Below are 23,654 nucleotides of genomic sequence, written 5' to 3' on the forward strand. Positions count from 1 at the left end.
GTTCAACTTTCTACTATCGATTCCGTACCAATGCCATTCCGTCCTTTATTATAACCGACGCAGATAAGGTTCTCCGACTCCGAATCCTTGGATGCTTCTCATCACATCTCACTATAATTGGCTTTTTCAACTGTCCGTCCGCGTGGTTCTCCACTACTAGCGCTGCCACCAGTGGATCCGCCTCCCACCAATTCATCCTGAAATGCCAACATGCCTACGAATCTGTCATCCCACTCAAGTCTAGCGCTGCATCCACACGAACGTCTGGGGCCCGGCTAACCTCTCTCCCGTTCGCTCGTTGGGTGGCTTCGGTCCATGATTTGCGACTATCCGCGTCATGCTCTGTCCCACCTCCTAACTGCCCGCGCCCACTCGCTCTCTCCGTTTGCAGCGTATCGCTTTTTCTCCGTCACCATGCACGACTCTTTCTTCCTCTGGCAGGCTAGTTCTCTTCCATTGACTACTACCTGCCCTGTCGTGCTTCTTCAATCTGCCGTAGATGGCCGTGCTGCTGGTTCTCTGGGCCTTGTGGCCCATACTGGCATCGGCCTTCTCATGGCATGGCCTCTGGTATGACCTGGGCTTTCTGGGTCCTCATCCCACTCTGAAATATGAGTCGTTTGACCAGGAATCCCCCGAGGTCAATGTCCTGCGCTGGGACCCGCGATGTGAAGAGGGCTACGTTTTTCTCAGCCCTCGCGGTCATTCATACCCAGACCCGGGGCCGCTAGTCTACGACAGCCAGGGAAATTTGGTATGGATTGAGCGGGAATTCGGCCAGATCATGGACCTCAAAGTCCAACGCTACATGGGGGAGGATTACCTGACATTCTGGGCGGGCGATGACGACGGCACACGGGGACTCGGCCAATATTACATGGTAGGTAGCAGCTGCATGACTGACTGGCAGTGATCGAAGCTTATTATTCACAGCTGAATTCCTCCTACGACGTCGTTTACATCGTATCCCCCGCCAACGGATACACCGGCGACGTGCACGAGTTCAAAATCACCGACGAGGGCACCGCGCTCATGACCATCTACGACATTTGCGAGGCGGACCTTTCCTCCGTCGACGGACCCGAAGACGGCTGGATCTACGACGGACTTTTCCAGGAAATAGACATTGCGACAGGCGAACTGCTCTTCGAATGGCGAGCCAGCGATTACTACGACATCGACGAATCCTACTACCCCCTCGGCGAGAAAGGCTCCGCCCCAACAGCCCACGACGCCTACGACTTCTTCCACATCAACAGCATCGACAAACACCCCAACGGGAATTACCTCGTTTCGTCCCGCTACATGCACACCGTCACCTGCATCAGCCCCTCGGGCGAGATCCTCTGGGTGCTAGGCGGGAAGCGCAATACTTTCAAGGACATTTCCCCCGACAAGTCCGCCACGGGAATTACCTGGCAGCACGACGCACGCTGGCAGTCCGAGACGATCATCACGCTGCTCGACAACGGAGCGCACGAGCATCTCAACACTAGAGACCACACACGCGGGTTCATGATCGAATTGAACTTCGACGACTGGACCGCCAACACCCTGCACGTCTACGACAGTCCCGGCTCCTTTAGCAGCCACTCCCAGGGCAGCCTGCAGGTGCTACCCCGGACCGGTCATGTTTTCATCGGCTGGGGCAAGCCATCAGCGTACACCGAGTTCACCGTGGACGGCGAAGTGCTGTGCGACTTTCACTGGGGGCCGCGCGTCTTCTTCTGGTTGGGATGGATCAAGTCGTACCGCGCGCAAAAGTTCCACTGGGTTGGACGGCCGCGGGTGCCGCCGGATGTGGCGGTCGACGAGGCGGGTGACACGGCATATGTGAGCTGGAACGGGGCGACGGATATTGCAGGATGGGTGCTGCAGCGGGCGAGGAATTCCAGCGCAGGAGAAGATGAGTTTGAGAGTGTTGCGTATACGCCAAAAGAGGGATTCGAGACGCAGGTAGATCTGATCGGAGAGGGATATTTCCGCTTGATGGCGGTGGATTTGGAGGGGAATGAAATGGGCGTGACGAGGGGGTTTGAGGGATGCGTAAGCTACCCTGCCACTTTTGACATATAAGTACAGGATTATGCTAACATGATACAAACAGGAGTTAACCGACATTGATATCGATGACGGCTCGACAAGCTCATTCTTCGTCTTCTCCGAACGACCATTCCAATGGATGCTCGTAGGGACATTCACTACGGGGGCAGTGGTAGTAGGAGCATGGAGGGCAAGGAAACGCATACAGTTGATTTTTGAGAGATATTTTCGTTGATACCCATATACCCATTTGCAAGCATTATACATATACATTATTCAGCCTCCACATCGTACATTACCATCAATACCTTTCACCCTTAGTAGATTATAAGTAAAAGTAACATATTACATCCACCCTCCCCTACCACATAACATTAACATACATCCCAAACAACTTAACATCATCCCCATCTATACCACACAACTCACACCCCACATCCCAACACTCCTATACTACCATACTCCTACGTAGTAGTATACATAGTAAGTAAGTAATACCCTAAATCAAAGCAACAACCAACCCAGCCAACCCCATCATCCCCACCTCCCCAACCCTAACACCACTCCCCGCCGCCCCAGACGAAGTCGCCGCCGCAACAGCAGTCCTACTACTCGTCGCCGACGACGTACTACTCACGACCGTCTTCGACGACCTCACACTGGTAGAAGTGGAATACAGCGAATTCGCCTCCGCCGCATTACAATACTCCATTTTCTGTTGATCGGCCGAGGTATGGTTTGGGTCGGAGGGGCAGTCGTTGTAGCACCTACATTAACACCGGGTTTATTAGTATCGTCATATAGTATTCCACAGTTGTAGAGAGGAAGGGATCATACGTAAGCATATTCTTGCTCTGCGTACACAAACACGACCAATCATTCTGGGAACATTTGTCCATTTGGGGTTTCATTTGGGAGAGGCAGGCGTCGAGGATACTATTTCATTATTTTCATCAGTATATGTGTATATATGTGGGGTTATTTTGGGGTAAATGGAGAGAGGTATACTTCTTCGCGCATTGTTGGTAAGAGCTGCTGTCGCTGTCGCTGTCGCTGCTGCTGCTACTACTGCCAGTAGAGGTCGGGGCTGGGGGTTGTGCGCCTGTATCTGTACCTCCTGCTGCTACTGCTGCGCCAGTTTCTGCGGCGGGAGAGGCGGCGGAGAGGGAGGCGAGGGTCAGGGTTAGGAGGTAGATGAGGTTCAGTTTGAATTGCATTTTCGTTCCTTCTCTTCTGCTCAGTCTTGGTGATGTGTTGGTGGTAGGTAGAATGCGTTTATAGGATAGAAGAGTATAGCAGTATATTTATCTGGGGAATGAAGAGTGATTAAAGATGAATACTCTGTTGTGGAAAGGTATCAGTCTTATATCTATGGAGTGTCGAGTACCATCTACATAGTAATAATCTAAAGTACGGAGCAGGTGTAGGTATAGACCCGCTCATTATTGGTGGCGTACGATATATCATATAGTACTCTCTCTTCTGGGTACATGACTTGAGGGTTTCCAGACCGATTCTCTTGATCATTAGTTCGGCATGGAATGTCGAGAATGGGAATATGCTGTGCGTCTTGGCTGCTGGCCAAACCTACACATCGGTGAACATCATGCCAATTGGAAGTATTCGACATTCTACTCCATACACCTCGCCCAATGGCTGCGGGCGCCGCAATAATACACTATATACAGTTCACTAAGCCCACTGCCGCCCTGCCTGCTAACCGAACAATATATCGACGAAAAAGAGATAGTCCTCCCTCGGATCGTCTCCTCGCAGGCATAGTCCGTAACGTTATTCGGACACCATGTTTTGCCTTGCGTCGATGCTAGAGGTCATATGCAATATCACCCATCACCTGTCTACTCTTGTCCAAAACCTAATGTCTCCTCCACAGCAATGGACAGCTTGTGCTCCAAAACGTCGTGCGTCTTGTACGGCGGCAGATCCAGTCGGTTGAAACTGGCTTAGTTAGTATGCGCTGTAATCATACGAGGGTAGAGGGGCTTACCAGGTGTGCGACTTGGGCAGCGCGATTGGATCGCCCGACTTCTCAATGGTGAACCGTCTCGGTCCGTCCGAACCCTGCAGATCCTTGAATCCATTGACCGGAATACGAGACGTTCCCGTGGTGAACTGCAGCAGACGCGACTTCTGCTCCGCATCCCAGGTGCGCACGATCTTCCAGAAGTTCTGGATCACCTCGTCCTGTTCCTGGTAACCGCGGTAATCCGTGTGCTTCTTCCAGTCATCCACATCGATGTCTGCAATACCGCCGATCAGCAGCTCCAGCTCGCGCTCGTCGAACACGTTGACCAGATCTGCCGGAATCAGCTCGTTGAAGCCCGACATGAACGCGTTGAACTGCTCCTCAACCCGCTTCACGATCTTCCACTCCGTGACCAATCTAATTCATTAGCTTTGCCAACCTTGCCAACAACGTAACAGACAGTACTTACTCTACATATTCGTGCTTGTTCTCGTTGGTAACGGGAATGTCCCGGCCCCCGGGCTTCAGATCGATCGTAGTGCGCTCACCGAACTTCTCATCGTCAACGCAGAAGGTCAACTCGATGATGCCCTCAATGTCGTTTTCCCTGCGCAGCGTTAGAATTGGCCCATAACAACATTACAGGTAACGTACAAAGTCCACGCCAGATTGCGGTGCAGATCCTCGTCCACACCCTCCATATCCTGTAGCGACACCTTCTTCCGGAGCATCATCTTGTAGAACGCTCCGATGAAGAACGAGTCGAGGAAGCGCCGGTGGAAGATAGCCAGCCCAACCACGCGTCCAATAAACTTGAAGTAGTTCAAGTGCTCCGGGTTCACACCCGAATGGGGATTAATTTGCAGGGTATAATTATCGTGTGCGGAATACTCGAAAAGACAATAGAACGGGTTAAACATTTCGTGCGAAAGGAGGAAGAAGAATTCACTATTTAGTCAGTATTCAGCCATTCCTCAGCTAAGGGAAGGGACCTACCGGGAAAGACCACCGTAATCGAGACCGTCTTCACCGTCGAACTTGATCATCAACCGCTTCTTCAGATCCGAAGCGCTCTGCCGCATGATCTCGGCGTACGAATCCTCAAAGATGTTGTTACGCCGCACCTTCACGTGGCACTGGCCGGACATGATGCGCAGCGCGGGCTGCGACCGGAAGTAGATCAGCTTGCGGCGGAAGTCACGCTTGTACTGCGGCACGCCCTGATCCAACGACGACGGCAGACGGGGATCATCCCACGTGGTGGTCTTGGTGTTGTGATCCACAAAGTACACCCGGGCTGTATTCGTCAACCGCATTTCCCATCCACTAGGCAGAGGGCCCAGCTGAGACACCGGCTGTTGCTGGATGGTCGTGTTGCCGCCGTTGGCATTGTGTCCGTACATACGGATGTACTGCTGTCGCCGAGGATCGACCCATGTGGTCGTCCGGGTGTTGTGGTCGACAAAGTAGGGCCGTCCCTCGGGTGTCGTCCGCTGCTCCCATCCAGGTGGGAGCTCACCAGTGCCTGCAGTGGTAGCTCCCGTGGCCATCATGGACACAGCACTGGCGCTGCCACCGGCCGGCGGGGTATGGGCCTGCTGCGGTTGCGGTTGCGGGCTCTCCTGCAGATTGGGCGAATTGGCCCCTGTCCGGTCTTCCGGCAGCATCCGGCTCTGGTGGGCGCGGCGCTCCAGTTGCATGTTGGCCTCGCGCTGCGTGCGTTGCGTTTGCTCATTGTAGTTCGATGACGGCCGGGTCCAGGTGGTAGTCCGCGTGTTGTGATCCACATAGTAAGTACGTCCCAAGTTATCCTCCCGTCGCTCCCAGCCAGCTGGTAGTCGACCCTGACTGTCCTCGAAAGAACTGAGATTGGTGCGAGAACCTTGAGGGCCAGCTGGAGGGGGGGCGGCGCCATTGGCGGGGCCTACCGTGCTGGTCGGTCGGGTGGTTGAGGGGACTCGTTGAGGATGGAGCGACACGTTCGACGCGGCGGCGGACGGCTCGGCTTGGGCAGGGCTGACGGACGGATGCGAAGCACTCGAAACCTGGGGAACGAGCCCACTGGAGGTCGACGACTGGGCATGTGAACGATGCAGGCCATTGGCCTGGTTCGGGATGGGGGTGCTGAGATTGGTGGACAAGTTGATAATGAGCTTCCCGTGCACCACAAGATTATCGTTGGATTTCTTCAAATCTCGGGTGAGCATTTCTAAATGGCGCGAGACCGCTGTCAGTATGGACGACCAGAAGAGGGGTGAACACCATCCAATCTCGTGACTCACCATCGCCACCCATCTGTAGATCTATAACATCGCCAATCCGCACATTGATCACACCGAGGAAACCTTGGTCCTTCTTCTTGAACTTCTTCTGGTCAAAGATCTGGATTGCGAGGATACTGTCTTCATTGACTCGGCTGCATGGACCGGTGATTAGTGTCGGTCCACGAAGACAGACAGACAATCCAGCGGATCGGGTCCTTACAGGTCAAACATCTCATTCCAGTAGGGGTTCAGCGTCTTCTTGATCACCGACGTCGTGTGGGTTTGCTCACCCCCGACGGTGGCCACAGCGAAGGGATCGGGAAATCCTATGGACGAAGCAAATGTCAGCTGGCAGTCATCCGTAGATCAAATGCGGGGACGTACGGAAAACATCGCGCTTGTATAACCCATCCGCTGCGATAACTATCGAACACACCAGTCAGTCTGACATTGTCCCCACTATATCCCATCAAGGCCGTCGAGGATTCGCCGCCGAATCAAGCTTACTTGTGACCCGAAGATTTGGTTGCCTGCAAGTCATCGATGGTTAGCAATCTGTCAGTAGCACGACACACATACAGAACACACGACGTTGATGTTCAAGACATCACGCAAGGGGAGAATCCGACGTATGCACATACGCTGGCAGGTTGGAACCCATCCTGGAGGGAGGGAACAGGCAGACAATGACGCGCCTCTAAGTGCAGCAAAACGGCCGATCCGGACAAGCCTCAAAAGGTAAATCGCGGCGTGCGCATCCACCGCCGTCAACAGGCACGGACACCGAGCAGCAGCGGGAGAGGGAAGTGGCGTCAGGCGAAAGTCGTGGGGGGAGGAGAGGGGGGGGGGGTTGAAGGGAAGAGCGAACGGTGGAGGGTGGAGAGCGAGGGGAGAGGAGGTGGACACGGGGGGGAGAAAGGGAGAGAGAAAAAGTAAGGACGATAAAAGATGAGGGTGACGATAACCAACGGGCCAAGCGAAGGCGTTTAGATGATGGAGAAGGAGGAGGCGCGGGCAGTCAGTCGTAGATAGTGTCTTTCCAGTCAGTCTCGCAGGCCAGTTTGGGGCTGAGCAGGGCAGTCCTGACGTTGCGCTTTGGGAGCCAATCACGGGGCCGCGAGGGGTTCGCCCGGGAGATGCAGCAAAGCAACCAAGCAAGTAAGTAAGTAAGTAAGTACTTAGTAAGTTACTACTAAGTAAATCACTTAGTTAGCTAACTAACTTTAGTTAACTAAGTAAGTACTTTTTAGTCAAGCAGGCAAGGCAGAGACACACAAACACACACAGAGACAAAGTCGTGGAACTTTGACCCGGAGGCAACAGGGAGGAGGGGAGAGACGAGCGAAAGGTTGGCGCGGGCAAAGGCGGATCTTCTTCTTCCTCTACTAGTAGTAAACTAACGGGTATCCCGTTTGTGTGCTAGTCAAGTTTAGTTGGGAACGATGCCCGGCTGGAAGAGTCCACGAGTATCAGAGGATGAACGGTGGGTTTTTCTCCTGGTGCTTGTTCCGATGGTCGTGGCGAGAAAGAGAAAGGAGGGGGAAGGGAAAGAGAAGGACGAGAGACGTCAAAGCAGCTAAGCACAACTTGTTCTAGTCTCTGTATGTACTAGAGTCATGTAGTAATTAGTGGTGGTGGTAGTATCTAGTCGTAAAGTAGTAGCATGACTCTCTTCTCTATTATTCTTCACCGGCAGGGAAAAAAAAAGATAGATCGATCTCTACCGATATGAACCGTGGAAGATGCAATCAATCTCTTTTGCTATAATCTGATACTAAACAATAAGTTAACCTTAGTAAATACGTACTACAGTCACTGCAAAATACCGAGTAACCAGTCTAGTCTAGTCTAGATAGTATCGATGATTTCCCTCCGATCGTTTTGGGCTGCCCGGAATTCCGCCCAAAAAAACGCCCCGCGTCAACTTTTTCAATACTGATACTACTCTCAATAATAATAGAGAAATAATAAATAGTTAAGTAGATGCCTACTTTTATTTTTCAACTTTCACAACTCTGCACATACTGGAAGTTAATCATATTCTACATATCTCTCCTTCCCTCCGCCCCCCTCCAAGGCAGCCAAATTCTTTCTTCCCACGGCAAATTGCATCTCCTTCTCTTCCTTCTTCCCAACTTAAAAAACTTACCAATCAATGAATGATATCTCACACCATTACAGTCAATTACACAAGCACAGTGGGGCACAATACCCAAGGGAGGAAAAAGAAGAGAAGGGAAGCGATATGATTCCCTCTCTCTTGCTCCGCTCTGAGGAATAAACTCGTCAGCGCCTCGCATGGGTCGGCCTTTCTAGACTCTCTCTCTCTCTCTCTCTCTCCCAACTTGCTGACGGAGATTGGATGCTCCTCCGTCCCCTTTTCCCGCTTACTTACTATTTGATGCTTGATATTCCCTCTCCAAATGCGACATCATGCCGGCCTTGCCGATAGTGATTGACAAAGCCACAGTACTTAGTAACGTAGTAGTAATTTGGTTTTAGTGTAGGGCTGTTCTGGCTGGTTATCCGTCTTTCATTGGTGTAGGGTTTTTATTACTTAGTTATATTATTTCTATTTATTTTTTTTCATGACGTTATTCCCTGTTTTCTGCCGTCCTTGCTCCCTACAGTATAATTATTATTGGCATGGCTAATTCCAACGCCTTGCTGCCTTAGTTTACTACATAGATTTTTATGAGCCACATATTTTTCTCTTTTTCTGCTGAACTCACAGCGGCTCCATTATTCTGTCTGTTCCAAGACGTAATTCCCAATTGTTCCGTCCTCTTGACTAGTTTCTTTTTCTTGACGGTTCCTGTCGTAAAGCAAATTCTCTCTGTAGGCTTTATGATATCACAACAAGAAACAAGCGACTTCAGTGCTCCACCCATCTGGCGCAGTCCGAGATTGCCCGAGGGTTATCATACAAAGTACATCCCAGTCCATAAACTCCAGAGGATTCCCTCACTAGATCAAGAGAGATGTGTGCATTTCAGACCTCGACCTGTGCGTCGCACCGGACGTCGCCACCGCGATGCCGCGTCGAGTCTGCACCTAACTTTCGCTCGCATGCTTCGCTTCCTAGCAGACCATGCCCTTAGTAGGGCGCATAGCCGCGACCCCGGCCACGGTAGCCACCGCGATACCCTCCACGGGGCGCAAATCCGCCACGGTACCCCCGGCCACCGCCACCGCGGAATCCACCTCGTCCACGACCGCGGCTCATGCCGGGCAGGTTGGTACGCTTGGGAACGACCTGTAATCACAGAGCATTAGTATCATTCAATCGATCAATGGCCTCAATCTTGCGACCTACCTTCAGGTTCCGGCCACGGAAGACACTCTCGTTCAGGACAAGGGCCTGAGCCACTAAACTGGGTTCCGCGAATTCTACATAGGCGTATCTGTAAATCAAATCAGCATATGATATCCCCTGCCTGTCAGACGAATGCGCTGCAACATACCCCTTGGGCTGGCCCGTGAACTTATCCAGCAGGATAGTAACACGGTTTATTGAGCCGCAACTTTGAAAGTGTGCCTGGATCTCCTCGGGAGAGGCACCGTAGTCCACGTTGCCGACGAAGATACTCCGAGCGTCGATCTCCTCTTTGTCCTCACGCAGGTTCTCCGATTGCTGATCAAGTGTGGCTTGCATCTCGCGTAGCTTCGCTGCCTCGGATTCCATTTCGGCTACCCGTTTCTTCATCGCCGCAATCTCCTCCTAAGAGTCATGAAAAGAAATGGCACATTAGCTGAATCCAGTGAAAGACAAATCGTAAAGTCAAATAGAAGCAAGCCAAGAAACCAGCAAAAGAAAGCACCAAGCGTCAGGTTTTCAGCGCAAGCCGTCAAAACGTACCTCATCATCACCAGCCTCCTCCTGGTGTTGGAGGCGCTCATCCTTGATCTCGTTCTCTTCCGTAGCCATTATTATTAGAGGTGTAGAGAGAGTCGCGTCTTTTTTTCTTCACGTCACTGAGTCGCAATGAAAGCTCAAGCGGCAACGATAGCTTCCGCGGAACTGGTCTAGTGGGCGGGGGAGGGAAAGCTGCAGGAAAAATAAAAGGTCCGAGAAGGGCAGAAAGGACTGGCACCTAGAACTAAACTAGGACCTGTTCAAGTAGAGAAAGTAAGATAGGTGATAGGTGACTGGGGAGTGCAGAAACCAAATGTGATGCTTGCGTTGATCGACGCCGAAGTCACTGCTTGCTCTTTCCGGCCTAGCAGGTTTGTCATTGGACCACTCCCGTCGGTACCGCTCTACATCATCCTGAGCCCCTAGGACTCGGCAAGTTCCTGTCGCATTGGCAGATGTTGGGATTCAATCCATCGCTACGTACGTATTTCCCAAGGCTTGCGGACCTGTAAATGTCTTTTTTCTTTCCTTATAGGTTCGGGGACATCAAAGTTACGTAAAAAATGTCCACCGTACAGCAAGGAGCCTGTCAATCTCCGTAGCAATTACCGCGCCCTCAGTATAATGCCGATAGAACCTATCATCTCCTTGGGTAGGGGTCTTATTTGCAGCAGGGATCATGCTATATGTCAGCTACTGCCCTACGTGATGCGACGTGTTCAGGACAGGCCATGGATTGCAACCGTACATCACTATCAACTCATTCAACATGAACAACATGAACAACAGTCGCATAGGTTAGAAGAACATCATTATCGTGCCTGGTTCTATGTATGTACAATAAGAAATTATAAAGCGTCAACTCATGAAGAAGGGATATTGTTCTTGCGGTAAGATACTTTCTCGACCGCGACCGTCTCAACCCCGTTGGCGTCCGTCTTCAGCTGGTAGACATACAACACGAGAACATCGCCTTGAATCTGTGATACTTTATTAGCATCTAGCACGCACAAAGTCTTCCAGCAAGCCACTGTAGAGTTGCGCGACTTACATCCATCAAACAGAAACTAGGTGTCGGCTCCTCCCCTTCAGGCCAATACCCCGTGCTCATGGCTCCGGTGGCACTGCCCGGGTTGATAAAGAATCTCCCCTCCAGCTCAAAAGCTTCAAAGCGGTGGGTTCCACCCCATAGCAGTATGTCAACATCCATCTGGCGGGCAGCGATCAGAAGGGCATCGGCGTCCCCCGGCGGGATGATGGTGTGGCCATGAGTAAAGCCGATGCGGAGACTCCCGTGAGTCACCACTTTGGAGAGGGGTAGGTTTGGGGAATCGACATCGAAGTCGCCTTTGACCAATTGCAAGTCTGGCGCGACCTGTCGGAGGAATTCGAAGGTGCTCCGATCGGTGAGATTGCCGAGACAGAGGATCTGGCCGATCTTGCCTGGCGTCAGGAGTTTCCGGAACTGTGCGCGTGTTAATCGAGAACGGGGGATTGCGAAACAGAGAGGAGGATCAAGAGGGATGGAGCAAAAGTGCGCACCTTGGCCGGGAGGTCCTAGCGAGTACAAGTCAGCAGACAGGTCAACCTGCGAGGATGCGATAAGGGATGAGGGGATGCGTACGGGGGCTCTGTCGGGGATGAAGAGGTCACCAATGACCAGGACTAGACGGGAAGTCATCCTAGAAGAAGCAAGCAAGGAAGCACTCAAGGCCCATTCCAAGTGGGCGTGATCTTGGGGGTATGATTGGCGAGAAGTAGTATGCGGACAGCAGACGGCGACGGTGATGGGAACGGGAATGGGAAATTAAGCTACGTATGACTATCAGTTGCTCCTCCGGCGCGATGGAGCTCCGCGGGGAAAGCTTATGGACGCCCGCCGATGGATGCCTGCCACCCCGGGCTGCCCTAAGCCCTACCCTACAAGCCGTTCGGGATTAGCCTCTGTAGGTCACTTGGCTTGATAACTATTCAGGAGTCGTTCTATTATAGGAGGCTCTATGCGACAATTTCAGTACTCATAACTATACAGGTTAGAGGTGTCGCGGTGCCATGTTGTATCGTGTATGCTGGTAGAGGATTGCTGAGTAATCGACCGCTTATTCTTGTCCCCAGTTCAACGCCATACGATCACTGCTGATTTGATACTCCCTCAGCATCTTAAGAACCTCCTCCACCTTCGTAGCCTCTGCAATGATACGAGCATTCTCAGGGCTCACCAGGCCCTCCTTGACAGCGGCCTGGATCCACTGGAGGATTCCATTCCAGTAGCCGTTGATGTTTAGTAAAACGATGCCCGCCTTGTGGATACCAAGCTGGTTCCAGGTGGTCATTTCCATGAGTTCCTCCATGGTGCCAAATCCACCAGCAAGGGCAACGAAGCCTGACCCGGGACCACCTTCAAGGACCTTCTGGGCCATCAATCTCTTGCGGGTATGCATGTCGGGGACGATGGTCACCATGCCGAAGTTGGATTCTTGTACGGACTGGTTCACGACACGCTCAGCAGCCTTGCCTTCCTTGCTTTGCGTGTCTGCTGCTGAGCCTTTGTAGCCTTCCTCGACCTCGACCAAGGCTTGCGGGATAATTCCCTGGACCGACTTTGGTCCTGATAATGAGACCAGGGTTTTGGCGAGCTCTCCCATGATACCAACGGTACCACCGCCGTAAACCAGCTGCACATTGTGCTTGTGGAAATCTTGCGCAAGCGCACGAGCTGCTTCCAGATGGCTAGGAGAGTTACCGGGATAGGATCCGCAGCTGATGGGGAATTAGTACTATCATTTTGAGAAGTACTGATGTATCCGGGGGGAGGTCAGCCTACAAAACGCAGACTACTGCGGGTTTAGGCTCTTGGGTTGCCATTGTGATGATCCGATGGAGGGGTAAAGAGAGGGGTAGAAGATTCGAGGGATTCCAAACTATAAACCGACGAGTATCCTGTTGAAGTGATTCGGCCTAGGGATGTTGTAGAGGACAGCTATTTATTCCTTTCTATGACCCGGAATGAATGCAGCAGACAAACTGCATTGGAATGGATGGCAGGTCGTCGTCCAGCTGGAGGTTCAGACCCACTTGGAAGAGAACCAAGGCTCCCCGAAGCTCAGCATGGAATGGAAGACCAACAGCACCCCTCCACGACAGCATGTGGGCGCCGTAAGCAACCAGAATATTACCTATCCAGCAGATTCGGGCAGACATGTTTGCGCTTTTCCTACATACATCTGAGAGGCCAAAAAATAAGACTATTTCATCTTTGCTGCTATTAAACGGAGAATCAGTTGTTGGGAAATCCGAAGACCTGGACTGCTCCGGGTGGTCACTGATTTCAAATAAAAGGACGAAGACCTGCGAATCGCGCTGGCTGATGGTACAACTTGAGTAAGTAGTTAGTAAAGTCACCAGGGTGAATCTTCAAAGAATTGGCCGAGATCGTCCACATGGACATTGCAGTGAAGAACGACAGCGTCGTATGGGTCACTGCGCCGGTTGTGGATGTTGCTGAGATCTCATTTGTACCGAGACAAACAACTGACTTTCAACTTGCCCAGAAGTATGCAAAGCAAATCAACAGAGGCCCATCGTGCAGTCAAACTACACTAATTAGTCACTTAGTCATGTCATTTGTATGAGTCAAGACAGAGACAGCCATTGTTGATCGCGGAGAAAATCGTGGGACGGAAGGGTCCGCCCGGGTTGGAGAAAGAATGGCGTCTTCCGGCCGATAGAATGTAAGGGAAAAAAGAAAAAGGGGAATGAAATGGAAAAGGGGAATGGAAAAATTTTTGAACGTGAGGAATTACAACTATTTCCCCAAAACCCGAATTTCTAAAAACCGATTCCCATAAATCGTCTCCAATCTCACCCATCGCATAAAATCACCCGGAATCAGCCATTGCACTAGGAAAAGTCCCATACCTAGGGAGTGAGTAGTGTGCCTGAAGATACAGAGATTACATACAGTGTTCACTACTACTGCATCCAAGCCCGGCGATCCCCGAGGGAAACCCACGGTTGTTCCACCCTCCATCACAAGCAAAAGAGAGTTATCGTTATCCATCCAATCTTCCTTTACCCCGCAGGCTCTCTCCCGTCGAGAGCCGATTCAATCAGCAACCCTGGCGGCCAAACGCACTCCCCAGCAGCGATTGAGCCTGATTTCCAGGCACCTGGATCAGCGACTCCCGCTGCCGGAGCTTAACACCCCCTTCTCGACCGAGAGGAACTCGTTGGCTCCCGACGATATCGAATATAAACCCCTCGATCGCACTGCTTCCACTCCGACTACCTCTCCTTCTACTCCTTCGACTCCTTCCTCTCCCACTGACTCCCCTTCCCCCGCCGCCAAAATGTCCTCCCAAGCCCCTCACCCCACCCTGTTGATCCCAGGGCCCATTGAATTCGACGATGCTGTCCTCCAGTCAATGGCTCACTATGCGTAAGTTAATCAATCCCCTTCCCCTCCTCGTCCTTTTTCCTCCGATCTGCCCCTCATTGACCCATTTCTTTCTTGGCTTCCAGTGAGAGCCATGTCGCCCCCGGTTTCGTCAAGACTTTCGGAGAGACCCTGTCCATGGTCCGGAAGCTCTTCCAGTCCTCCAACCCTGCTGCTCAGCCTTTCGTCATCTCCGGTAGTGGTACTCTCGGCTGGGATATCGTGGCCTCCAACCTGATCGAGAAGGGTGAGAATGCCCTGGTCCTGCACACCGGTTACTTCGCCGACTCCTTCGCTACTTGCCTGGAAACCTACGGCGCCAATGCCACCCAGCTTAAGGCCCCCATCGGCGAACGCCCCTCTTTCGAGCAGATCGAGCAGGCCCTCAAGGAGAAGCCCTACAAGATCATCACCATCACCCACGTCGACACCTCGACCGGTGTTCTCAGCGACATCAAGCGCGTGGCCGAGGTCGTCCGCCGTGTCAGCCCCCAGACCTTGATCGTCGTCGACGGTGTCTGCAGTGTCGGCTGCGAAGAGATCGCCTTTGACGAATGGGACATTGATGTCGTCCTCACGGCCAGTCAGAAGGCCATTGGCTGCCCGCCCGGCCTCAGCATCCTGATGCTGTCCGGCCGTGCCATTGACACCTTCAAGACCCGCCAGACGCCCCCGTCCTCCTACTACGCCTCCATCGCCAACTGGCTCCCCATCATGCAGAACTACGAGAACTTCAAGCCCTCCTACTTCGCCACCCCTCCCACCCAGCTCGTCCACGCCCTGCACACCACCCTCTCCCAGATCACCGCCCGCCCCATGTCTGAGCGCTACGCCATCCACGCCCAGGCCTCCGACCGCGTCAAGGCTGCTGTCGCCGAGCTCGGTCTGCAGCAGGTCGCTTCCCAGCCCGAGAACCAGGCTCACGCCATGACGGCCATCTGGCTGCCGGAGGGTCTGGCTCCTCCGGACGTCCTGCCGGGTCTGCTGAAGCGCGGCGTCATCTTTGCAGCGGGTCTGCACAAGCAGGTTGCCACCAAGTACATCCGCTTCGGACACATGGGCGTCAGCGTTACGGACCCCAACCGTTCGGACGTCGACAAGGCCATTGCTGCCTTGAAGGAAGCCTTGACGGAGGCCAAGCAGGCCAAGGGACTGTAAAAATCAATCTAGTACCATAACGATATCTTAGACGAACAAGCCCAAACAAAAAGAAAATATAACGAAACAAATAAAAATTGGATAAAGATATTTCACAAAGTATAGCTACATCAATAAGCTGTCGTAATATTCATACTTCGTATCAACCCCGAACTCCCCGATGTCGGATACGGCGCGATAACGATAATTAGAAATATGGAAACAGCGATAGGAACTGACAGCTTCTGCCATATTACCCTATCGGGTTTACCATTTATTCCGTCTCCACTTGGCTTGCAGTATATCTACTAGTAGTAGTCTTCCTACATGAGTTTCTACCAAGTAATAATTGGAGCACCTCGAGAAAGAAAGATTCAATAATTCTACGTGGTATAGATTACGTGATATCCTAAAAGTCATGCCATCATCACCTCGGTTAGTTCATAGTTACTCAATCCATACTACTTATTCAATAGTAATGAAATGTCCCCACTACAGCATATATATTTATCCACGCTTATCTTAGCATCGTAAGTCACCTGAGTCGAGCTATACCACAAGTATTGACAGCTTTAATTCTTGTAAGAGTAAGTAGTACGACTCGAGAGATCTAACTAGTAGTATCAGAATTCACTGTCCGATTGAAGCAACAGGCCAATATTGGAATTGTATGATCTATCCCCAGGCTAACTGACATGGCAGACATACAATCGCAGTAGGAAACCCACAACCCAGTTCCAAAGGATTCTTTCGGTCAAAGAAACGAAGAAGCAAAGTGGCAGTTAGCAACGCTGTCTTGATGAATAAAATCCAGACAGGAAGGTATATTGTATTTGAGGTGGGCATTTTTGAGGATGATTCCTGACTCGTGAGACAAGGTGGAACAGAATGACACAAACGGTATAAGAATAGAGAATAGTATAGGAGAATGACAATGAAAAAATAAAGGAATTACAAGAATCTGTAGGGTGACAAAGTAGTATAATAAGGCAAAAAGAATAAAAACAGGAGAGGGGGTATGGTATGGTAATGGAATGGAGAGGAACAAACATTATGCTTCAGTGAACACTCGTCATGCTTTCCCTTCAGCCTCTTCTTTACATGAGCTGAGCTGAGCTATGAATGCATTATAAGAACTTCCGTAAACATCAAACTGTGCTTTCTCTTTCTTTTTTCCTTCCTTTTTCTGATTTTCGTTTCTATGGTCTGGTAAAGGCCTCCACCATCGCCCCTCGGCGCCAGATTAAGCTTCCGCTTCCCCTCTACGCAAGGCCAAAAATGCCCGCACATCGGTCACATACTGCAAAGCTTCTAACATGGGGACGAGGTGAAGAAGACCATTATCCGTGGGATCATTAATCCAGCCCTCAATTGGGATAGCATTATCTATTGCAGGTGTTAGATCAGGCCGGAATATGGCAGTAGAACCACGCCGAAGTCGAGACGTACCTTCGTGAAAAATATAACTCATAGGACTGTTGTCCAGGATCATCACCTTACTCAGATCAGGCTCCACAGAGCTAAGATCCTTTATATATGCACCATTCCGCAAAGTACAGTGCTGACGGTAATACCGCGCCTGGAAGTATTTCCGCTCCTGCTCAAGCCAGTCAATGACTGGATCCGCATACTCTTGCACACTGGCTGTGAAGATGACCAGCTTGTACCACTTGGAGATCTTGCGCAAGAACTCATCACAGTGGGGTCGTTTGTGTACGTAATACAGAATGGGATGCTGCGGGCCCAGAGTCGTGGGAGGTCCGCCAGGTGTGAGTGCAGTCGTCATCGGCGTGGACAGTTTGACCTCAACCATGTGCCCACTGGACATGCGGCCGCCTTTGGCCAGGGAATGAATGAGAGTCTCATCCAGATCGAGGACTAGAGTCTTTTGCGGGCTCTTGGGAAGGCGGAGGTTGGCCGTGTAAGATGGCACACGGGGTGGAATCAGCGGGCGAGGAGGGACAGGAGAATGCGGATACCTGGTGACCCTATGCACAGACGGAGACGTGGGAGATTTGAGACTGTCGAGGTTGAGAGTACCCTGAACCCCATTTTCCGGTGTCTGGCGCAGATCAGCACTTTGCGACCGACGTTGCCTCTGTCGTTTGAGTGCCTCTTCACTATGGAGCTTGATCCGGATCGAGCGTCTAGGAGCGGTCTCATCTGGCCTTGGTTCTGGACTGGACGACTTTGCCTTGGAGGTTCGTGACCGACTATTGCCGAGTGCCTTGGCGCTCCGGCGATCTCCTTCCGACTCGGATGTGCTCGAAGCGATGGAATCCCGTGAAACGTTGCTTTTAGACCGTCGCGAAGTACCTGTTCGTCGCTTGCTCTCCGCTTGTCGACTACCTCTACCCGCCGTTGTGGAGCCAGTCGACTTGGATGGGCGGCGAGACACGGACCGTCGGAGCTTTCTCACAGGTGCCATGAAAGAGTAATGACCGTTATCGTCTTCGAAACATTGGGCAACATAAAAACCGGGCGCAGCTAAGGTGGATAAGATGAACTTGATCGTTTCCGCAATCGCATCAAAGAACCGTTGGGCAACGAATCCTAGGGTGCCTTTCGTAGCAAATGAACCATCTTTCTGTATACTTCGTAATAGGGGCGATTTCTCATCAAACGTAATTTCGTGGGAGTAGTTTATATTCTCGTCGGGCGCATCATGGCTATTCTCGTGGGCCTCAGTCGAGTGAAAGTTGCTTTCGCTGTACGACCGAAGTTTGGCAAGGTCGCCGGGCTCACTCGCTCTGGCGACGTCTCCCTGAGACCGGGAACGCTGGCGGCTCCGAGCTGGGAGGGACGACTGGCCAATGACTCGAGACGAGAGGATGTTGAGCGAGTTCATCTTCCCACACGGCCCACGGGTGTCTGGGCTGGCGCAGGTGACTAGAGGGAGAAGGAGCGTAGGTCAGCAATCATTTGAATACTGCAAGCTAGATAGTCGAGGCCGGTGATGGAACCGGGGATGTTGGAGCATGATGCGGTGATATGGAGAGCCGAAACTGTTGGGGTCTACGGACCTCAATGCGCCAGTCGACAACCCGTGCTTTTTCGGATTTCACCGTTACCCGACCTGGTGGATGGCGGAATGACGACAAGTAGATCCGAGGAAAGGACGGGCGGAAAGGAGAGCCCGAACGTGCGGAATTCACGGCGACAACGAGAGGGAGGCCTCACGGAGAGGGGAGAGGTATGAGGGAGGAAGGGCTGGGGGGAAGGAGGAAGTTGAGACGGACAGCAGCTGATCAGCCGGCGGATGAAGTTGAGGAACGATGGGCCGAAGTAAGAAAGTGTGGGGAGAGCAAGAGGAGAGAGTGAGAGGGAGAGAAGCGGCCTGGCCGTATGTTACGCTGAGACCGTATGTATGTATGGACGTATGTATGTATGGTTGGGCCGAGCGCAGTTGAGACCGAAAGAAAGCGGGCAAATTCTCCCGCCGTCACCACATCCCACCTTCTCCTCCTCTTCCTCCCTCTGACTTTCCCCCTTCTAACACCCTCACTTTTCTCCCCCAAAAAAGTCTCCCACGTGGAGTTCGTTATTCTCCGGTTCGATCTGGTCATAGATTCCTCAACCGGTGCAATTTCGAGAAATCTTCCAGCGACCTCTCAAAGGTATGCTACCGTTCGCGACCATATGACTCCTCCACCTTCTAACACTGTGCGTGCCTGACCAGGAAGCCATTGGAGCTTGTCAACACCTTTAAGCCTGACAGTCAACTCAATAAGAGACCCTTTCGCGGTTAATCGCAGCCATGCCGTCCACTTCCGCGGCCCTGACGCCTGGATTGGCGTCGTTCCTCAAGTCCTTGAAGACGAATCCAATTGATACATCGATTGACGATCTGATCTCGTGCGTCCTCGACGTCATATCACCGCGTGTCGCAGCAGCTCGTGCAACATACTGACCAGCCTCTAGGCTTCTGAAACGCAGACAGATTCGCCATTCCAGATCATGCGCGACCGCAACCGCCTACCTTCTGCGCAGTGTTATTTCGGCCACTCGGACTTCGGATGCGAACAAGATGATCGAGCGAGTCCAGCATGTGGGAAGGCGCGTGATGGCTGCCCAGCCTAGGGAGATGGTGGTCGGAAACATTGTCAGACGTGTGCTCGGATTGATCCGTGATGAAGCGGAAGACGACAGAGAGGCCGACTTCACTCTGAGTGAAGCGGGCTCTGAAAGCCAGCCTCAGACCCCTCGTGCCTTGGATGGTCAGTCCTGTCTCATCGCACATCAATCCAGGACTATTGTGAGCTAATATCCCTGCCGTTTGCAGACCCCTCCGAGGTTCTCTCTTCTCGCCATGAAGGTTCCGACCGGTCATCCTCCAGACAGCCTTTTACTTCGCTGTCGGCCACGCCCATTTCCATGTTCAGTCTTCTCTCACACCCAGAGCCTGAGTCGTCTCTACCTGGCACTCCGGCCTCCGCGTCTCCGTCGGGCCGCCTACTTGGCCAAAGCCACAACAAAGATATCCGTGCCGAAGTTCTCGACGGTATCAACGAAATTATCGATGAGTTGGGCCAGGTGGACGACCAGATTGCGGCCTATGCCTTGGAACACATTCACTCCAACGAAATCATCCTCACACACACTTCTTCGACTACCGTCCAAAAGTTCTTGCTCAAGGCTGCGGCCAAGCGCAAGTTCACCGTCATCCATGCCGAATCTTATCCTAACAACCATGAGGCGACCCATGCCACCGTCAGCGGACAGGCTCCTAAGGACGACGACATCCTGAGCACCGAGGCTTTCCAGAAACCTTTGATTGCTCTGGGCATCACCGTTATCCTCATCCCCGACTCCGCAGTCTTCGCGCTCATGTCCCGTGTCAACAAGGTCATCTTGGGCACACACTCGGTCCTTGCCAACGGCGGATTGGTCGCTGCGGCAGGCACGCGAGTCATCGCTCGCGCGGCCAAGGTGCACCAGACTCCCGTGGTCGTTGTGAGCGGTGTCTACAAGCTCAGCCCTGTCTACCCGTTCGACTTCGACTCGCTGATCGAGTATGGCGATGTCAGCAAGGTTATTGGGTACGAAGATGGTGACCTCGTAGACCAAATTGACGTGCAGAACCCGCTTTACGACTATGTCCCCGCGGAACTGGTCGACCTTTACATCACTAACCTGTAAGTTACCCTAAACCTTGGACCATTGAGTCTGCAGAACTGACAAGCACTCCAGGGGAGGCCATGCGCCATCTTACCTTTACCGTATTGTCTCGGACCACTACCGCAAGGAGGATATCAACGTCTAACGGTTTTGAGGATCATGGAAATGGAAATGAATCAACATATGAACAAAAACTTAAGGGAATGCAGATGGCTGCAAGATGACATGCAAAAAGTACGGCTATAGATGAGAGTAAGGCGTAAGGGCATAGATCATGGAACGCAACGATACCCGCGGGGATACTAGGATAATCTTTATGAATGAGATCAGTCCTTATCGATTGACGCACCCAGCCGATGTACATACTACAGTAGTATATGCGTTCTAGATGCGCAGATTGCCGCAAGGCTGGTTCGACCTACAACAGAACTACGACAAGAGCTAGACTCATTTTTTGAAGGATTTGAATTTTAGGGCCCTCCCAAAGAAATAAATCATGGCGCCATCTTTTATGGATATATCAATCGTAGTACGCTGCAAATGGTATGTATTTTGCAGGGTCTCATCCGTCCTGAACCATCAATTCCAGACCATAGACTTGTGTTTGCTTTGCCTTTTGCCCCGAAGCATCTTCCATGGAATGGGCCCCCTTCCACCCCGCTAATAACATCTTTATTAAATTCCCCAGGGTTTGGGTTATTTAAGAGCGGGGCTTCTCCTTCTTCTCCTTCCAGAGAGCGAGCAGACCGACACCGGAGACCTTGACGACCTTGAAACGGACACCGGGAATATCACCCTTGGCCTTGCCCTTACGACCGAAACCGGCGAGGAGGACCTCGTCGTTCTCATCGATGAAGTTCAAGCAACCGTCGTTGGGGACTAAACAGAGCACCATATGTTAGCACAATCGAACCCCAGAATCAGATATTCAGTATTTCCCCGTTGCCACACCCCCCAACTCCATTCCATGCTTCCCTTGCTCTTCTCATGGTATCCTCCCCACACACCACACAGATTTCCATCATATACACCCCAAACTCAATTCATCCACAACAACAACCGGGAAAATAAAGAAAAACGAATAGGATAGGATCACCCACCGAAAGCGGTAACCTTCTTGCCGTTCTTGATGAGCTGGACCTTGACACACTTGCGAATAGCGGAGTTGGGCTGCTTGGCCTCAACACCGACCTTCTCAAGAACGATACCCTTGGCGTGGGAGGCACCTCCGAAGGGAGAGGACTTGTAGGCAGTACCGAGGAGGCGCTTCTTGTAGTGCAGATCGGCCCAGCGGTTCTCGCGACGGGTGGTCGCGAGCTTGCGGGCGGCGTTCAAACCACGGGGCTGTCCCTTACCCATCTTGTCGGATTATGTTCGAAGGAGGGTGAACTGTAAAAAGGCAAGAATTTCCGTTAGAATTATGTTTTTTTCCAATAAATGGGTGGTAATTCGGTGATGAAAGTTGGAAAAGTTGCAGGTGGCGGATGTGTTTGCGGATTTCTCTCTCTCAAGATTCGGGGATATATAAAAGGCGGACTTTGTGTGTGCGTAGGGGGAATTTCTCGTTGTCTTTTTCGCAACCAGGGAAATATCGACTGGTGATAATAAATTCACAATAGGGGGGGTATCTCTATACGTACCGAACTGATGGATAAAATTGGCTGGATGGGCGGATGGTTGTCGAAAGTCGAAGGGGGGGTTCGCTTTCACGGCCGGCGGTCGCTCGACTAGATCGAAAATGTTCTGCTGTGCGGCTTCGCCCTAAACGGCCGCTAAGCGAGGCACGGGACTCGGGCTGGGTCGGAGTCGGAGAAACTTCGGCCCTCTCCGTCTCTCTCTGTCGCTCTCCCCGTGGTTCCTGATAACGATAAGGATGCTGTCACTCACTATCACCACCTTTCTTCTTATACTCTAACTATACTATTGATATTCAATTGTGATCCACATTATAATGTTTAATTTATAGCAAGAAGGGAAGGAAACAAATATACTGCCAACCATGGATCCCCCACTCAGAATGGATCCTAAAATGGATCCCAAAATGGACACCAGGAAGATAAGTGCCCAGCGTCTTCCCCCGCCTGTCCTCTTCCAAGGCCCGCCGTCACATAATGCCTCCAATCTCTCTCTTCCCCCGCCGGTATCTGCTGTTCCGACGACGGGAGCCTCTCCGCGGCCGCCTCTGCAGCGCAATCGCTCGTCCCGCGCAGGAACCCTAGAGGCCCCGGGGTCCCTCTCGCCATTCCTGACTCGCAAACAGTCCAAGGGGGAGGTGGACGGCTCCGAGGCCATATGGCAGGAGATGCAGAGCGCATTGTCCGAGGTCGAGCTGAGCGCGGCAACGGGCGAACATGTCTTTGGGGAGAAGCACTCTGAGGCGTTGGAAGATCTCCGGACAAAACAGCTGAAGCTTGCGCAGGCGTGGGCGCGCAGCGAAGCCGGGGATGAGGTTGTGGAAACAAAAGGTGCTGCCGCTACTGCTGCGGCCACGGCAAAGAGTAATGCGTCGCTGCGGCCGGCGTCGCGAAGCACGGCTGGACCGGGCGATTCTGCTAATCCTGAGGATGGTTCCTCGCGGAATCTGGATGAGGAGACGGAAAAGGATATTCTTCTTGCACGGGAGAGACGGGAGGCTAATGATCGATACTTCGATCGGGTTAATAATGGTGTCTTGGATGTGGTGGCCAAGCTGGAGGAAGTCGCTCAGGCTATGCGCGCGGTGGAAAGGGAGAGCAAAGATATCTGGAGTGATACTGATAGCATGAGTACCACGACGCAGACCACGACTGATACTGGGTGAGCTAGCTGTTGGCC

At 52.1% G+C, this 23,654-nt stretch overlaps 11 protein-coding genes across 11 annotated transcripts; 4 read left to right on the forward strand and 7 right to left on the reverse strand.

Annotated features, from left to right (window-relative positions):
- Nucleotides 1-221: 221 nt before the first annotated feature.
- On the forward strand, nucleotides 222-2,325 carry BO88DRAFT_408128 (arylsulfotransferase family protein). The gene is made up of 2 exons (XM_025707629.1): nucleotides 222-880; nucleotides 934-2,325. Exons 1-2 carry the CDS (start codon nucleotides 500-502, stop codon nucleotides 2,074-2,076), a joined length of 1,524 nt encoding a protein of 507 aa, XP_025558612.1. The 5' UTR covers nucleotides 222-499; the 3' UTR covers nucleotides 2,077-2,325.
- A 217-nt stretch (nucleotides 2,326-2,542) lies between these two features.
- BO88DRAFT_491166 (GPI anchored serine-threonine rich protein) lies at nucleotides 2,543-3,375 on the reverse strand (the record flags this gene model as incomplete). The annotated part of the gene is made up of 3 exons (XM_025712840.1): nucleotides 3,052-3,375; nucleotides 2,881-2,979; nucleotides 2,543-2,810 (listed from the first exon to the last, which is right to left on the reverse strand). The coding sequence occupies exons 1-3, from the start codon at nucleotides 3,258-3,260 to the stop codon at nucleotides 2,543-2,545; spliced, it is 576 nt and encodes a 191-aa protein (XP_025558613.1). The 5' UTR covers nucleotides 3,261-3,375.
- A 376-nt stretch (nucleotides 3,376-3,751) lies between these two features.
- Nucleotides 3,752-6,955, reverse strand: BO88DRAFT_491167 (NEDD4 family E3 ubiquitin-protein ligase; the record flags this gene model as incomplete). Its single annotated transcript, XM_025712841.1, has 10 exons — nucleotides 3,752-4,002; nucleotides 4,052-4,447; nucleotides 4,500-4,637; nucleotides 4,685-4,978; nucleotides 5,027-6,239; nucleotides 6,313-6,446; nucleotides 6,515-6,620; nucleotides 6,679-6,717; nucleotides 6,802-6,824; nucleotides 6,936-6,955. The coding sequence occupies 10 exons, from the start codon at nucleotides 6,953-6,955 to the stop codon at nucleotides 3,903-3,905; spliced, it is 2,463 nt and encodes an 820-aa protein (XP_025558614.1). The 3' UTR covers nucleotides 3,752-3,902.
- A 2,436-nt stretch (nucleotides 6,956-9,391) lies between these two features.
- Nucleotides 9,392-10,222, reverse strand: BO88DRAFT_350240 (polyadenylate-binding protein; the record flags this gene model as incomplete). Its single annotated transcript, XM_025703488.1, has 5 exons — nucleotides 9,392-9,550; nucleotides 9,611-9,698; nucleotides 9,759-10,015; nucleotides 10,042-10,046; nucleotides 10,150-10,222. 5 exons carry the CDS (start codon nucleotides 10,220-10,222, stop codon nucleotides 9,392-9,394), a joined length of 582 nt encoding a protein of 193 aa, XP_025558615.1.
- A 791-nt stretch (nucleotides 10,223-11,013) lies between these two features.
- BO88DRAFT_350262 (vacuolar protein sorting 29) lies at nucleotides 11,014-13,015 on the reverse strand (the record flags this gene model as incomplete). The annotated part of the gene is made up of 6 exons (XM_025703491.1): nucleotides 11,014-11,130; nucleotides 11,202-11,615; nucleotides 11,693-11,707; nucleotides 11,775-11,815; nucleotides 12,279-12,910; nucleotides 12,975-13,015. The coding sequence occupies 6 exons, from the start codon at nucleotides 13,013-13,015 to the stop codon at nucleotides 11,014-11,016; spliced, it is 1,260 nt and encodes a 419-aa protein (XP_025558616.1).
- A 1,484-nt stretch (nucleotides 13,016-14,499) lies between these two features.
- On the forward strand, nucleotides 14,500-15,743 carry BO88DRAFT_419112 (alanine--glyoxylate transaminase; the record flags this gene model as incomplete). The annotated part of the gene is made up of 2 exons (XM_025708378.1): nucleotides 14,500-14,588; nucleotides 14,672-15,743. The coding sequence occupies 2 exons, from the start codon at nucleotides 14,500-14,502 to the stop codon at nucleotides 15,741-15,743; spliced, it is 1,161 nt and encodes a 386-aa protein (XP_025558617.1).
- Nucleotides 15,744-16,376: 633 nt separating this feature from the next.
- On the reverse strand, nucleotides 16,377-16,870 carry BO88DRAFT_154006 (uncharacterized protein). The gene has a single exon (XM_025701540.1). The coding sequence runs from the start codon at nucleotides 16,772-16,774 to the stop codon at nucleotides 16,505-16,507; it is 270 nt and encodes an 89-aa protein (XP_025558618.1). The 5' UTR covers nucleotides 16,775-16,870; the 3' UTR covers nucleotides 16,377-16,504.
- nemA (Nem1-Spo7 phosphatase catalytic subunit NEM1) lies at nucleotides 16,870-18,658 on the reverse strand. The gene is made up of 2 exons (XM_025701539.1): nucleotides 17,172-18,658; nucleotides 16,870-17,108 (listed from the first exon to the last, which is right to left on the reverse strand). The coding sequence occupies exons 1-2, from the start codon at nucleotides 18,568-18,570 to the stop codon at nucleotides 16,966-16,968; spliced, it is 1,542 nt and encodes a 513-aa protein (XP_025558619.1). The 5' UTR covers nucleotides 18,571-18,658; the 3' UTR covers nucleotides 16,870-16,965.
- Nucleotides 18,659-19,167: 509 nt separating this feature from the next.
- On the forward strand, nucleotides 19,168-21,259 carry BO88DRAFT_408135 (translation initiation factor eIF2B subunit beta). Its single transcript, XM_025707630.1, has 5 exons — nucleotides 19,168-19,339; nucleotides 19,402-19,577; nucleotides 19,644-19,939; nucleotides 20,005-20,857; nucleotides 20,913-21,259. Exons 2-5 carry the CDS (start codon nucleotides 19,480-19,482, stop codon nucleotides 20,983-20,985), a joined length of 1,320 nt encoding a protein of 439 aa, XP_025558620.1. The 5' UTR covers nucleotides 19,168-19,339; nucleotides 19,402-19,479; the 3' UTR covers nucleotides 20,986-21,259.
- Nucleotides 21,260-21,372: 113 nt separating this feature from the next.
- Nucleotides 21,373-22,556, reverse strand: rps23 (40S ribosomal protein uS12). Its single transcript, XM_025701541.1, has 3 exons — nucleotides 22,378-22,556; nucleotides 21,941-22,229; nucleotides 21,373-21,719 (listed from the first exon to the last, which is right to left on the reverse strand). Exons 2-3 carry the CDS (start codon nucleotides 22,197-22,199, stop codon nucleotides 21,541-21,543), a joined length of 438 nt encoding a protein of 145 aa, XP_025558621.1. The 5' UTR covers nucleotides 22,200-22,229; nucleotides 22,378-22,556; the 3' UTR covers nucleotides 21,373-21,540.
- A 301-nt stretch (nucleotides 22,557-22,857) lies between these two features.
- BO88DRAFT_350222 (DUF5315 domain-containing protein) lies at nucleotides 22,858-23,640 on the forward strand (the record flags this gene model as incomplete). The annotated part of the gene is made up of 1 exon (XM_025703486.1): nucleotides 22,858-23,640. The coding sequence occupies one exon, from the start codon at nucleotides 22,858-22,860 to the stop codon at nucleotides 23,638-23,640; it is 783 nt and encodes a 260-aa protein (XP_025558622.1).
- Nucleotides 23,641-23,654: the final 14 nt, after the last annotated feature.

This window comes from Aspergillus vadensis (assembly GCF_003184925.1).
Source record: "Aspergillus vadensis CBS 113365 unplaced genomic scaffold BO88scaffold_28, whole genome shotgun sequence".
In the NCBI taxonomy this organism is placed as follows: Eukaryota; Fungi; Ascomycota; class Eurotiomycetes; order Eurotiales; family Aspergillaceae; genus Aspergillus; species Aspergillus vadensis.